The 15,362-nt window shown below is 44.6% G+C and overlaps 1 protein-coding gene and 1 long non-coding RNA gene across 3 annotated transcripts; one reads left to right on the top strand and one right to left on the bottom strand.

Moving 5' to 3' along the window:
• Window positions 1-1,526: 1,526 nt before the first annotated feature.
• Window positions 1,527-3,710, bottom strand: LOC118563116. Its single transcript, XR_004931027.1, has 3 exons — window positions 3,616-3,710; window positions 1,950-2,064; window positions 1,527-1,861 (listed from the first exon to the last, which is right to left on the bottom strand). It is a non-coding gene; the product is annotated as an uncharacterized LOC118563116 (long non-coding RNA).
• An 18-nt stretch (window positions 3,711-3,728) lies between these two features.
• Window positions 3,729-13,914, top strand: spsb1 (splA/ryanodine receptor domain and SOCS box containing 1). Of its 2 annotated transcripts, XR_004931026.1 has the most exons (4): window positions 3,729-4,019; window positions 9,963-10,842; window positions 11,495-11,646; window positions 12,503-12,572. XR_004931026.1 is itself a non-coding variant. In XM_012870632.3 (3 exons), the coding sequence occupies exons 2-3, from the start codon at window positions 10,149-10,151 to the stop codon at window positions 12,628-12,630; spliced, it is 822 nt and encodes a 273-aa protein (XP_012726086.2). In that variant the 5' UTR covers window positions 3,767-4,019; window positions 9,963-10,148; the 3' UTR covers window positions 12,631-13,914. The 2 variants fall into 2 exon arrangements, 1 of the variants encoding a protein (XP_012726086.2); XM_012870632.3 differs by lacking the exon at window positions 11,495-11,646 and having other exon boundaries at window positions 3,767-4,019; window positions 12,503-13,914.
• The last annotated feature ends 1,448 nt before the right edge of the window (window positions 13,915-15,362 follow it).

Below are 15,362 nucleotides of genomic sequence, written 5' to 3' on the forward strand. Positions count from 1 at the left end.
GAAACTAGTTCACCGGCTTCATCACCACGTCGGCTGCAACTGCATCCACCCACTGGTCTTCCTCGGAAACTGCAGCTGGGAGCAAGGGAGCAGCGGTGTCTGACGCAGCATACGATCATTCACCTTGACTGCGTGCGCTGCTCGAACTTGCCTCCGTTGCAGCTGTCAATGCATACCTCCTCTCGCCCCCCCACCACCACCACCACCGCGGGCCTCCATCCCCTGTGGAGGCAGCACACTCTGCCAGCCGTGGAGTGGGACGCACTATCGATCCTGCTGAACTGATGGTTTCTAAAAGGGAGCCAGTAAGCATGTCTGCTTGCCCCTCCTCCACCGTGGAACGGCCCTGAGATATCACCGAGCTCAGCACATTGCACCATCCCCGCATGGCAAAATGGGATTTTTTACCGGGAGACGAGCTGAGTGGAAGGTAATTCAAGTCGGCGAGCTATGTTCCTCACGCTGGATGTAAAACGAACCGAGTTACCTTCAGACGCCTCACGCGCCGGACAAATAAGGTCACGTTTAAAGGTCCCTCTTAATTCCCGTCCCTGTCATGGAGAATCCACATGGCTCATTTAAAATATGCCATGTGGATTGAGCAAAAAGCCAGTGAATGGGGGGTGAAACTCATCAATGAATCTTTCAGTTTTTGATCAGGACAAGTGTGTGGGCCAGCTCTGTGTTGGGAAGAATAAATATCCTGAATGTGTTCACAGACTCTATGGCCTTCAGACAGAAGGTGTGTGCTTCAGAGCAGCCGCTAGATGGCAACAGAGTACTCGTTTTTCCACAAAACTCACCTGGTGCACTCATTTTGGTGCATTTACTTTGACTCACAAAATGCCCCCGGGTTTGAACCACAGCAGTCATTACCACGCTCACGAATTTAACTGAATCTCTTGCTTGGGTCATTGTTAGAACTGATGATTATAAACAGGGATGCTTGTTGTGCTTTCTTCCTTATGACTGCACCATCTCGGAACAGCCTTTTCAGCTTGTTCAGATGTGGGTTTAAAAGATTGGACGCGATAGCACTGCCTGTCCAGAACATGAAGGTTATGTGCAGGGTGGATCGTTCTGTTCAGTTCGCCAGGTAATTAGGTTTCACCAGCTGTGGGAGCTCCAGTCTGAAGGATTTTGCTGAGAAATAAAAAAAAAAAAAATCCTATTTTCTTGCACGGAAACAAAATATTAAATAATCATTTGCATCACATCTCTTAGACTCAAATGCACTTAATGGGGTAAAAAAAAGTTGCCAGAGACACATTTTTATCTAAAAAATGTTTTTAGTTATGTTGTTTGAGAGAAACATTCTTAGATTCAACTTTAGAATAAATGTGTCCTTTATTATTATTATTGGGATACAGGCAGCAAAGTTACAGGCAAATGTAAGCATTCAGATACACAAAGTTGAAATTTTAATCTGTCCAGGGTGTACCCCACCTCTCGCCGATTGATAGCTGGAGATAGACACTAGCACCCTTCGTGACCCCACAAGGGATAGACTTGTTAGAAGATAGATAGATGAATGGACGGATGGATGGATGGATATAAAATAAATTACCTTTACTTTTATAGCGCATTATCAAGTCCTGAGAACCCCCAGGAGACAAAAACCTTTGAGCAGGCAATTGATTGAAAACAACAATTAAACTTAATTAGGCTTAAAGGTTTAAATTTAAGTCCATAGCCTTTAAAAGATAAGTTCTGTGCAAAACCATTGGCTTCCATGTAATTTTCCATCAAGTATTCCCCTTGTCAAGACCTCCTGATAGGCAAAGGCAGAAAAGCTGACCGACTTTGAACGTGGTGGGGATTGTCGAGCTCCACAAGCCAGGCCTCTCACAATGCGCCATTACTGCAGAGGTTGGACACAGTAAGACAGTCATTTTGAATTTCTTAAAAGATCCTGAGGGTTACGGAAGTAAAAACATCTAGATAATGACCCAAGATAATTCACAGAAGACCCGCAGGATCCGATTGGCTCTCCACACAGACACGGGGATGATCCTCCAGCCAAATTAAGGCCACTGCTGGTGCTGACTGCAGCCCAATAACCATCTGTATGGGAAGGGATACATAAAAAAAAGGTATTTAAAGGCCATGTCTCCTTCAATGCCACAAAATTTCCTGCCTGGACCTTGCAAGTGAGCACCAAACATGGTACGTTGAAAGGTGCGAGAAAGTTTTTTTTCCTTCCCTGATGGAAAAAAATTCAACCTTGATGATCCTGATGGCTTCCAACCTTATTGGCATGACAAGGAGATGCCACCTGGGATGTTTTCCATGCGACATAGGGTAAGGGTTGGCGCGGTGGGGGTTGTTAGCGTGCCATCCTGATATGGGGTGGTTTTTCCTTCAATGGAACAATGAAGCTTCAGGATGTGCAGGGGCGTCAAACGGCAGCTGGCTATGTGGAGATGTCGCACTGGGCATCCCTCATGACGGAGGGCCCTCGTCTGTGTGGAAACTACTGGATTTTTCAACAGGGCAATGCTGCATCTCACAATGCCCGCCTGACAAAGGACTCCTTCCAAGAGAATAACGTTACTCTTTTGTACCTTCCTGTGTGTCTCCCTGATCTAAATACCATTGAGAACAATCGGGGATGGATGGCATGGGAAATTTAGAAAAATGGACATCAGTTCCAGACAGCGGATGCCCACAAGCCTCCTGGGAACACTTGCATCAAGCATGATGCATTCACTGGCTGAATGACTGTTTGAAGTCAGCAACGATAATGATGGAGCTACTCATTACTGAGTCCTTTTTGGACACTTTGATTTCTATTTTGAAGGGGTTTTTGAGGTCTTAAATTTTTGAACAGCTGATGCACAGCCTATTTCAGTGAAATCTTCTTTCAGCATTGTAAAGTTTTACTTAGAATTTTCTTAAGATCAAATAGAGCAAAAATGCTAATTATTTTTCATCAGTCTTAAGACTGACCTATACATCAGAAGATAAGTCTCTGTTCCCATCCTTTGTTCAGCATAGAGATGTGGTAGTAGTAATGAGATGATCTTCTTTTTGGCCCCTAATAAAAACAAAGCAGTAAACGTAAAGCAAAAGACAACACCATGCCTCTAGAAAGAACAAAGGATGGTGCTGCAGTAGGGTAACTTGTACCCCTTGAAGAGTTAACTTTTTCAACATTTTTCAAAACATGAAACACTGTATATCAGACCAGGATTTCAACAAGTTTTCATGTGTTTGTGTTCACATTTCATTTATTAACACAACGTTTCCTCAGGTAAATCACAAATTAACTGTAATCAATCTCAGATTAAGATTAAATATATTACAACATATGACCAAAAAAGTCTAAATCCTTGTTTGTGCACACACTCAAATAAAGCTGATTCTAAAATAGAATACAAACAATGGTAAAAAATTAAAATTTTTAATAAAATTAAAAATAAATCCAAATTTAAAAAATCAAAAAGCAGCACATCTTAAACAAATTTACAAATAGATTTTAAAAAAAGTAATTGAAATCTATTAGACTGTAAACAGTTACAAAGCAATTTCTCTGTCTTACGGTCTATGATGGTCCACAGTGATGTGTATAAACAGATCAAAACATATGTTTTAAGGTAACGATGTGCCACTCACAATATGGCGGCGAAGTTGACGGTACGATCCGGAAGCCCGTGCCCCGTCTATTTAGAATTTCCGCGTCTGCGCCGGTGTTCCCACCTACCAGCGGAGTCGTCTCAGGCGCCTCACCTTCGGGGCTCCGCCAGGTCCTGTGCCTGCGCCGCGGCCCAGCCCGAAGCCTTTCATCTCTGCTGCAGCTCGTCACGGGGAGGTCCTAATCTACTGGTGCAGCTGGGAGCATTTTACCACGTGATTCGAGCGATGTCAGCGCAGTCATCACCATTTCACCTAATTCACGCCGGGGGCTCAAACGGTAGAAAGTGACACGGCCGGGGAAAGAGGGATGAAGTAGGAAGACGAAGACCCTGAAACCCGACCCGGTTCTCTGCCGCTGATCTCCGCCTCACGACTCAAACAAGGTCGGTTTTCTCCCGGTGCTCATCGAAGCTAGCGACGAGGCGTCTGTTTTGCTCCCAGCGCTCCTCTCTTCACATCCTAAATATACTCTTGGTGTCGGTGGGGGCAGCAGCGGCTGGCGGTTAAGGACTCCCCCGTTCCGTAACGTCCACTAAATATCCGCGCGGCGTCTCTTTATAGCTTCTGGGTAACGTTAGCCGCGCCAGGTCGCTGTTTACGCTGATCACCGCAGGTTTGTGTCGCTCGTTTTCCGTAACGAACCCGGCTCGGTTTCCGGTAAACGGTTAAAAAGTACCGAGGCTCTAAACCGAACGTTAGGGCTGACGTATGGAAGCTCGCGGAGCGTTAGCTTGACCAACGGGCGCTCGCGAGGAGACTAGCCTGCAGTGACAACGGCTAGCACGGCTAGCTCGGCGGCTAGCAGGCCCGCGGACGGTCATTGACGCTCCTGCGTGAGCTCGCCGCGACAAAGCAAGCCGGAATATGTTGGCTTGTGTACATTTCAAGCTCTAACGTCGGTCTTCGCCAGCAGGTCGCCCCGGGAAAGACTAAAACTAGCTTTTGTTAGCTTTTAAATTTTGTTTTGTCGAGGGGCTGAGCTATCCTAGCTTGTTTAAACGGGGAAGTAAGGTGTTGTACAGTGTTTGTTTTTTACAACACGCCAGCGACAGTAAACAAAGTATCCAATCCTAAGCCCCACACGCCCAACTTTCCAACGGTTAACGCTTATCAAACACAAAATAATACCCAGTTTAGACGTTTGTAGCTCATGGCTTCATTTCAGGCCCTGCATTGCTACTCGGCGCCGTAAAGCACAGCTGTTCTGGGTCAAATGATGTAGGGAAGCCTCAAACGAAAGTTGCTTATCTAATTTCTAAAGGGACTTTTAAGATAATATTTTTTTTTTTAAAAAGCAAAAAGGAGCCAAGTAAGTCCCCCGTATTGTTGAACCGGCAGTATATTATCAGTTAAATCAGTGGAGCTGTGCTCAGGGCTGGTTTAATATAAACACCCCCCCAAACTTAAGACAACAGGGGACACAAAGGAAGTCTCCATGTGCCACATCAGGGGGAAACCGAAGTATCCATTTAATACGGGGAGGGGTAGTGGTATGTTCAGACAATAAAATCTGTACTGTTAATTTAAAAGTAAGCGGAAGCCTTATTTTTCTTCCTACTGAAAGTATGGTGACTTTGGTCACCTTTTACCCACATGTGCCAATCAACAATCTACCTAAATTGAGCCTTACACACAAAACAAGTGTTTTCTTGGCTCAGCAAATTCAACGAGCCCTTCCTCTTGCATTGTAATCACCTCTGAACCAAACCAGGGGCCCCAGGAACCCCAGTCAGCCCTGGCCTGGCTTTTAGCCTACAAAACAAAGGGAACCACATGCCACTTTTTTTTTTTTTTTTTTTTAGATTTCTAATAAACTACAATGTAAAAAGTGAAGAGATTTTTTTTTTTTTTAGGTTGTTTGTTTTAGCAGTGAAAGGAATAATGGTGAGGTCCCGACTCAAAAGGCTTTGCAAATGAACATGTTGCATCCTTTGTGAATGCTGGACAGCCAGTGAAAAAGGAGACGGTTTACATTCAAATGCAGGCCACCCGTAGCTGGCTTTCTCTTCCCTCCTGTTTTCCCAATCAGCGAGGAGACATGACCCATTTAAATGGTTGTTTACTTGCATTAGAAGGAGAGCCAAGGCGGTTCTCAATGAACTCTTGTCTACAATTTAATTAGAGTGGCCTTCCCAGCAGCTTCATTTTCCACATTACAAAACGCTCTGGTACTGTGGGCCCTGCTGTACAGTCAGACGCACAGAATGACCAGAAGCACCTGCAGAAAAATCCCCTTTGAATACTCTTTCCACTAATATATGGGTGTTGTGAAGCAAGGTTGTTTTATACGGGGAGGATGAAACGCTATATTTATGCCAGAGCTGATGTTTGCTCTCTTTAACCAATCGTGTTTTGGAGGACATCACACCACGTCTTATTTCGGAAGCACGTTTCACTTTCATTTTAGCAGAATCTCGTTGCCCTCTGAAGGAAGCTATTGATTCATTTCAGATTTGCAAGACTTTTCCTCTTTTGTTGTCGGTGTATCCGTGTCCCCTGTCCTCGTGTCTGTTTTCTGTTTTAAACCAAATACAGCTTTGTGTGACGGTAAGTGCTGAAATGTCCTGGGTCATTATGTCCAGTGTTGTCAGGGCCAGTTGATTAGTTTTTAAAGCTTAATACCATTACGTTGCAATTGCTTCCAGTTTATCAAGAGAAGCTAGAGAACCCAGACCATGATTGTGGGCAACTGATCAAATGAGGTCTAAATGTTTTCTCTCCTCAATATTTGTGTGCCCCATTTTTATCTGATGTACAACAATTTAACAGAAAGCCTCACAAGACCAGGATCTTATTCCTTGTTTTTTTTTTTCTTACTAAAAAGTTCTATGTAAATAAACTAGCCTTACCTTTTTGTAAATTCACATAAAATCCCAATGTAACAATGAAAGTTTCATTGCAATTGACAAATTATTTGTAAATCGCCTTAGAAATCATGCAAAAGTGTAAAATCTGCAGATAATAAAAGGACAGGATTCAGATATGACTGGATAAAGATCTATCAGCTAAACAGATTTTGAGGTTTTATATTTTCAATGTTAAACTGTAAACATCCTGTATTACGTAATTTTCTTTGTTTTGTCCTCCAGACGAGCTTCTGAAATCGATGACTAACACGTCAGTTCAGGAGTGTATTGCAGGGTTACACCATAACGTCTTATTAACGCTATAAAATTGTCCTCAGATGAGCTCAAATTCTATGAAGCACAAATCGGCTCGTTGGAGCTTGTTGCGTACGATGCGTAGCTTTAGTCTCTTAGATTGTTTGTCAGCTGGGAAACTCAATGTTGTTTAAAGCTTAAACGCCTCTCTCTATTTGGGTGATAATTCAGCCTATTATAGTTAACCTCCGCCTCACTGATGTTAGACTTTCGAGTAACAAACTCGTTGGTCTTGTTCCTCTGGGTCGGCTGTGTGTGGCGTTGAGCCGATAAAGGCTGAAAACCGTGGCAAACAGCCCCAGCTATTGGGTGAAACTGAGCAAGTTGTCTGTAAATGCGTCGTGTTCAGGCTTCGCCTTCCACGTATTTCTGTACAAATTATAAATGTACATTTGTATCTAAGGATTTCTTGGTAAGCTGTTGTCCTGACACGTTTTTTCCCCCCCCCTCTCTCCAAGAATCACATGAGAACAAAAGCACTTTTGAGGTCGCTCGCAGCCCTGCAGCTCGCAACTAAATTCAGCCGAAACATGAACCGTTTCTTGTTAGATTTAAACCATTTCCAACAAACGAGATGAGATGTAGTTTTTGTTAATGTATTATGTTCAGAGAAATCTACTGGACACCGGGTGATTTAAAAAAAAAACTTTTTATTTTTTGTTTGCTCCGCTCTGTGCAGTCAGTAAACAGCCTGTCGACACACGACACCGGCGTTTTCTGCCAACACTTCTCAGTGTGCAAGTTGTTTTGACGGAAGAAGTCTCGGTTGACCATTTTCAGTATCAGTGAGGTTTAGAAAAGTAAAGTCGGAGGAAATACAAACTCGTCTCGCCTTTGCGCCATATTCCACAGAGGTATGCCAGCTCTGCGGCAGGGAGCCACTTGAACTTGGAGAAAAGACTTCAGCAGATGGCACAACGTTGCTTTTAAGTCCTATTATGTTGACTTTTAACTTGTAGTGACGTTGATCCAGATGTGATCTAGAAATGCTAAAGGCGGCCAGTCACCCCTGGCTTTAAAATCCATCCTGGTTGATCAGATGCGTTTCCCATTTATATGGAAATAAACACGTAGCCGCGTCACTACTTGGGCTGTCACCTGAGTAATCAACACGTCTGCTGACGTTTGACACGTCAGACATTCAGTCACTAGCACCGCTGGGTTAGTCAGGCGTCATAAGTTTCACCACAGTCAAAGTTTCTGGGTTGTTTTGTCCACTAACGGCTTATTTACTTTAACAAACATAATGGCGGAGACGACTAAACTTATGTGGCGCTTTGTAAGGCAGCATTCAGCGACGACACTTTAAAGGTATTTAGCCACGTGATGTTTATAAATACCAAAAACCGTCTGACCATTATAAAATAAGGTTATATACACCAAGCCTCCATCTTGATGGTGTTTTATGATCCTTTTTGAGCCGAAAAATAATTCGCTCTCAGGTGCGATGCACAACTATAAACTGACATGGCGACATCTAGCGACAGTATCAGAACTATCATGCTAGTTTGCTTAAATAATAAAACACTTGTAAATAATGCCGGACTAAGCCTGATCCTCTGCAATGCCTCACGGTGAAGCGGAAGCTCGATTGAAGAGCAACAATCTAAAAAAAACTAAGAGCTTCAAATCAGAACATTTACTCACCTCAATCAACTCTACGATCACATCTGAGCCTCGGCAGGTTTAGCGTCCGCTTCGGTGAACACCAACGTTCATATTGTATTCCCAGTGACATTACAGTCTTTCCCTTCTGGGAATGATATATTTTTTGCTCTTTTACCCACTGGGTTTTGGACCTTTATTGTTTCGCCTGGCCATGCTAATATCCGTTAGCTGCTTCCTTGTTTTAACCCCTGCTGCACATGTGCAGTACCTACTTCCGTTAAAATGAACACAAAAGGCTGTATTTACCAAAACATAAACCGCCAAGAATAACATCTAATACGCCAGAAGGACTTGATAATTTTTCATAAAAACGTTGTATGCAACCAGAGTGAGCTAGTGACGTAAAAAGCCAAATAACGTGGCTATGTACCTTTAAGCCATAAAACAGCACTGCAGTAAAACCGTCGACAGCTCCATGGCACGCCTTTTAATAATTTACACACCCGCTGCTGCATAAACGTATGTTCCACATATAGAGGTTTCTGTGCGTTACATGAACTTCAGCTGACATGATCAGGGGCACAAAAAAGAATTCACTCATCACATTTTTATCGACTAAAATATAAATATCCATTACATTTTCTCTTTTTATTAAACCCAGAGCTGTTCATGTTCTAACCTTTCAGCATGGCCCAGGATGGCCTGCCTCCAGGCTGCCAAACCTCTGCAGATCTAAGTGTCCAGGCCCCCTGAAGGCGTTCTCAAGCAAACCGTCTTCAGTGCAACGCTCACATTTAGTTTCCTTTGACCACTCACACCCGTTAGGACTGGGTATGGATGGGCGATAATTTCATCAGCTTCTTGTTGTGATGAAAATAAAGTACTTACAGCTTATTTTTCTGTCTTTTTTAAGGCAGCTTTATGACCGTGACTGTTTTCCTGCAGTCCAAGTCCAACAAACATAAATACCGCTCTTAAAACATTTTGAAACGCCCCTCTCCAGGACACGCGTTGCATAAAGTGGGATTTTTCATCGCTGAAATGCACGCTCCATCTACATTTAATGTTTAGGCGAGGCAAATTTATTTATATAGCACAATTCAGTACAGGGACAATGCAAAGTGCTTTACATGATTAAAATATAGCAAATTAAAACAGAATAAAAGCAAGTAGGAATAAAATGTAGATAGAAATTAGAACGAAGTGGTGATTCAGTTAACTAGAACAGTTGAAGGCAATCCTACACTTATTAGTGCTCGTAAGAAATGTACAGTTCTGAAAATAATAAAGGTAGCAATTCTGACAGTACTGTCAGTTTTGGGGATTTTCAAACATCAATTCAAATTGCCGTCGTGATAAATCAAAAGTTTGCGATACCCGTGAGCCACACGATTAGCTGCCCGTCCTGACTGCTGAGGGTAAACGGGGCCTCGCTGCACCTTTTCAGCCTTTGAAGCGTTTTGAACGCTTTTGGCCGTCGTGTTAAAATTATCGCTACGAAAGGCCGCTCAAAAGAAAACCCGACTTACAGACCTGTTTTGTGCTCTCACCTCTCAGCTGTCCAGACGGGGTCTCGGCGCCTCAGGTCGGTGGTCAGACACGGCACAGCCAGCGGGCGTCTCGGGCCGCAGCAGCACGGCGGAGGAGAGGCTCTGAGGCCGAACACTCCCCCCATTAGTCTGTGAGGCGGGGGGAGGAGGAGGAGGAGGCGGGCCACCCGGAGCTGCTACACCCGCCTGGAGCATGGGGCAGAAAGTCCCAGGTGGCATTAAAACTATTGACATGCGGGATCCGGCGTTCAGCCCCCTGACACTGGAGCTGCAGGCCCTGAGCCACACCAAGCCGTCTCGACTGGACCTCCTGCTGGACATGCCGCCCGCCAGCCTGGACACCCAGGTCCAGCACTCGTGGAACAACGACGACCGCTCCCTCAACGTCTTCGTGAAGGACGACAACAAGCTGGTGTTCCACCGGCACCCGGTGGCGCAGAGCACGGACGCCATCCGGGGCCACGTCGGCTACACCAGGGGGCTGCACGTGTGGGAGATCAACTGGGCCATGCGCCAGCGGGGCACGCACGCCGTGGTGGGCGTGGCCACCAGCGACGCGCCGCTGCACTCGGTGGGCTACACGGCGCTGGTGGGCAGCAACTCCGAGTCCTGGGGCTGGGACCTGTGCAGGAGCAAGCTCTACCACGACGGCAAGAACCTGCCGGGGAAAACCTACCCGGCCTTCCTGGAGCCGGACGACACCTTCATAATCCCGGACTCGCTGCTGGTGGTCCTGGACATGGACGAGGGCACCCTGGGCTACATCGTGGACGGACATTACCTGGGCGTGGCTTTTAGAGGACTCAAAGGCAAGAAGCTGCACCCCATAGTGAGTGCCGTGTGGGGACACTGTGAAATACGAATGCGGTACATAAATGGACTCGACCGTAAGTATGAAGCTCGGTGGTTTCAACGTGTGATTGTATGTTCCTGCCCCGTCCTCAGAGCACAGCGCGGTTATGTGTAAACCTGTCTTTCTTCAGTCATAATCCAAACTTAATCTCTGATTAGATTGATCAGTAGCCAGCTGTTTCATCGGGTCCTGGGATGTCTTTATGAAGGACTTCCACTGTAAAGGCGGAGCTTCAAGGTCACTAGTGAACTTTAGCTCCAGGAGGTAGGGGATCCTCCTGTAAGGATGCTAGCAGCACCTTTACAGGCTCCTGGCGTCGTGCTGCTCAGTGTCGCAGGGATTAAAGAAACTACAGGCGGATTAATCCCCGCTTTGTCCAGCTTTAGTGTGGAAACATGGGTGCACATCAGGCTGGGCTCTGCACATCTGTCCCAAGTGCTCTGTGCTCATTAGATCTTTCTGCTCAGCTCCCATCCCTTGCCCTAGTTCTTGTCTCTGCGATAAAGGCGCCGTAGATGATCTCTTATTCAGAGTTAGCTTGGGTCTGAAGTGACGATCTGTCCGTCCTCTGACTTTAGAAGAGAGCAGCTGCCTTAAGATGGAGGCCATGTCGGTGCTCCTTGTTAGGTAGCTGCTCCTTACCAGGCCTGAACTCTGATTTAACCCCACACCCTCCTTCTCATCAGGACAATTGTTGGCAAGACTCTCATCCGACAGCTTGACTGATGCGTCCTACCGAAAGGTTTGCAGCTGGAAAATCGACCTACTTCCTGGATAACTTTGACTGCTGGCGCCACTCTTGACGCAGTTTGCCGTGTGGGGCCTGCCCCCGCAGGAGGTGCACACCCAGTCCTGTAACTGAGCATGTTTGCCTCCTTCGTGTCTGGCTCTTTTTAAAGCAAAGCTTTTTTTCTTTTGTAACTTTGTTTACCTGTTGTACAGAAATTAATTTGGTATAGATATATTGTATTTTGATTGTACTCTTTTTGGACTCCATTAATTTGTGTGACGTAGTCGTGCTTTTATTTGGGCATCGTCGTGGTGTAACACAGGTATTACAGCATGGCGTCAGACGGGCAGAGGGTGTTTCCACCGTCTGGGGTTTGGTTTTAAGTCCTCCCCAGGTCCAGAGGAGCACAGCAAACAGAGTACGGCCAAAGAAGGGAAGTTCTTCCCTGTTCTGTCGTCTGAAGGTTTCATCCATCTGGCCATCATGCGTCCAGCCTGTAGTCCTTTGCAGTCCTGGCCTCAGCGGGACAAAATCCATAACCGGCATTTGTGCTTAAAGGTTAAAATCTGTGGAAAATGAATGAGTTAAAAATCTTTGTCTGGAAAAATCTGGACTTACAGGATCAGAATGTGTGAGGACCCTGTGGTTGTGTGCTCTGTGGCAGGCTGTGGTTGGACGCTTAACCGACAACCCCTGAAGCTAACTGTGGCTGCAGCGTTAGCTTAGCAAGAGAGATGCCCCAGCACGACTTTGTTTCCCATCTGGACTATTTCTATCCATTTCATGCTTGTAGACAGTTCTGTGTATTTTATTTGATGATGGTGACATGTTTTTAAACCTTTGTGTAGTTCTAACAAACCCATGCAGATTTGCAGTTTATATCCTGGCTAATCCTTCAGTGTCCGCCTGCAGACCGGTCCCCTTCCTAACCCTTGTCCCTCCTCTCTCCTCTCTCCCCTCCCAGCTGAACCTCTCTCGCTGATGGACCTCTGCAGGCGCTCGGTGAGGGTGGCGTTGGGACGAGACCGGCTGAATGAAATCCACAGACTTCCCCTGCCAGCCTCCCTCAAGAACTACCTGCTCTACCAATGACGAAGCCGGGTGACTCAACCCACCCAGCACTCCCTCGTTTTCTCTCTCTGGGATCGTCCTTGGGTTTAAACCCGTTTGGCAGCATTACTGAGGCCTCCAGGACTGACTAGGCCGCCTGCGTGAATTAGCAAGTACACTTCTCTGTCAGTGGCAAAAACTCCTCTGGAGTTTCTTATCCTGTTTTTATGACTCTTTTCAACTGTAATCTTTAACTTTGTCAAATCAGGAATCATTGAGTACTATGCACACACCGATCCGGCCGATGCCCTGACAGTCACCACGTCGGTGAACCGCTTCTAGCTTGTAGGTTGGCGAGGCATCTGCCGCCGCGACCTCCAAGCTCCTCCTTCGGTTATGCATTCCTGTCTTGTAGCCTTGGAAATCTGAATGAAACCCTGAAATGAGGCGCTGGGGGGGGGGAGACGTGGAACACGGTGCACTGCTGTTATCTGACCACCAGGTGGCAGTAGAGCTGCGTCAAATCGAGCATCATAAAGTTCTGGGTTTTAGAAATGGTTTTTAAAGGCTTATTGGCTCGTTCACATGACACAGGAGAGGCGATGAGCGTTTTATAGAGAGCTCCTGGTTCACTGTGAATCCGTGGAAACGCAGCACCGACCACTCGCTGCGCTCAGGTTCCTCCGTAACACGGCCGCCCGCGCGTTCTTCTGCAGAAAGATAATGTCACTGTGATTATTTGTAGCATGCACCTGCAGGAAACTCTTCTCAACAGACTCCTTTTTAGCGTTTTTTTTTTTTTTCCTCCCGTTGCTCCTTGTTTTATTGGTGCGGTAGTTTTCAGCCACGTGCCTTTGGGGCCCAAGAGCGTTTTTTTTAAACTCGTGTAATCTCCATGTTCTGAGCACTGGTTTGCACATCTTAAAACAAAGAATGGAGGTTAGAAAAATAAAATGGACATGTAAATGTTGGCTGGCTCTTGGGTCCCACTGGCAGATAACAGAACATCTTTGTCTTGTGTTTATGAAATGTATAGATGGGGGTCAGGGTTTTTTTTTTTTTTTTTCTTTTTTTTTTTTGGAGGTGCCTGACTTTAAGCGTTGGTTTTAAAGCACCGTATTGACAGAAAGCGACAATCTACAATGTGCTGCACAAACATAAGGAAAGTAGGTCAGATGGGCAACAGTTTGTCAAATGCCATATCATCATCTTGTCTGTTTTTAATTGTGTATAAGTGGTACACTTTACTTTTCCTTGCTTGCTTCCACTTGATTTGTATTACTTGGTGTATATTTGTTTGTATCTATTAAAGATTATTTCACAGTATCTTGTTCATTCCGACTTGTCATTTTGGCTTCTTATACTATCCTGTAACAAATGGCAGCTAATTGCTTCAAAAGCCTTTATTATGTTATGTGTGATATGGTTAGCATCAAAGTTAAGGGATTATTCTGCAGTTGGTATGAAAGCTGGATTAGAAATTACTATTCAACAAAATATTCAGTAATAAGGATGCACCGATTTTTAGAAACCAATATCAAAGGAGTTGCTCTTGGTCCTACTTTTGGACGCTTAACGGCGACTTGGTTCGCTTCTGCCTTTGGCCGGCTGGTTTTATGCAATAATTTAACTCGTTTTATGGGTACGTTTGTCTCCTAAAATGTTAAATGAATGGAAAATCTCAAGTCTGACAAGGATGGCTACATTCTTAAAGGTGTTTTTTGCCGTCATGGTTACACTTTACGCTGTGTAAATGAAATCAGCCCTTGTTAATTTCTCATTTGAGTAGTGATGTCCTGTGGAAAGGTTCCTGAGGGGCCCTCCGTTATCAGGCCCCACCCTCATAGGGGACTTTCTGCCTCATTAACTTGTGCCAGTATCTTGCAGGTGTGTAGACTGTTTGGTCCAGCTTTCATTTTATTCCCTCACCGCTGAGCAAGACTGTAAATGTCAAAAAATATATATTACTATAATATAATACAAAAAATAGAATGTAGTAGTTGTACTGTTTGTGTGCAGCAGCTTTGACTATAAAGTGTTTTAATCACGAGAGTCATCTTTATTGGATTTATTCTATACAGAATTTGAAAGCATCCTTGTGAAGAAGATGTTGACCCTTTCATTTTGGAGACTCACGTTTCTAAAACTAAAGAAAAATGTTTTATCCAGTCCTGAGCTTGTCTGCTGTCCTCTGGTGGCGGGTCTAGGTATTGCTGACGCCGGTTTTCATGGCATACAAAGCTTTTGTGGAACTTGTATGAGGAGCAAAGTTAAAACAAAAACGGTAGAATTATTTAATAGACAAAAGCGCGTAAAACTATCAACATTCTATACAAACCTGTGAATTTGTTTTGATAGGTTTGCTGTAGGTTCTGATAAATTTCATGGATCAGTGAATCATTTGACTTTGCTAGATTTAGTGCTATTGAAACAATACTTTATAAAAGCAAAATTTTTTGCCTTTTATTAAAAGCTAACAAACAAAATGGAAAGATAATTTAACTGTACATATTGGTCAATATATATATTAGATATAAAAATTGTTTTGAAAACAAACCGTTTATCAAGGTGTTGGAATTGGTAAGTGTTTCTATGGTGGTGTGCCATGTTTTTTGAAAAATATGATCAATACGCTTTTTTGGTGCATCAATTATATTTTAAACTGCTGAATTTTCAGACCTATGTTTTGTATCCAGCATTTAATGGGTACTTAAGGTTGAGGAGCATAAAGTGGACCAGGCATTTTCCTAAAAATGGAGTATGGCAAACTGCAG

This window comes from Fundulus heteroclitus, chromosome 1 (assembly GCF_011125445.2).
Source record: "Fundulus heteroclitus isolate FHET01 chromosome 1, MU-UCD_Fhet_4.1, whole genome shotgun sequence".
Taxonomy (NCBI): Eukaryota; Metazoa; Chordata; class Actinopteri; order Cyprinodontiformes; family Fundulidae; genus Fundulus; species Fundulus heteroclitus.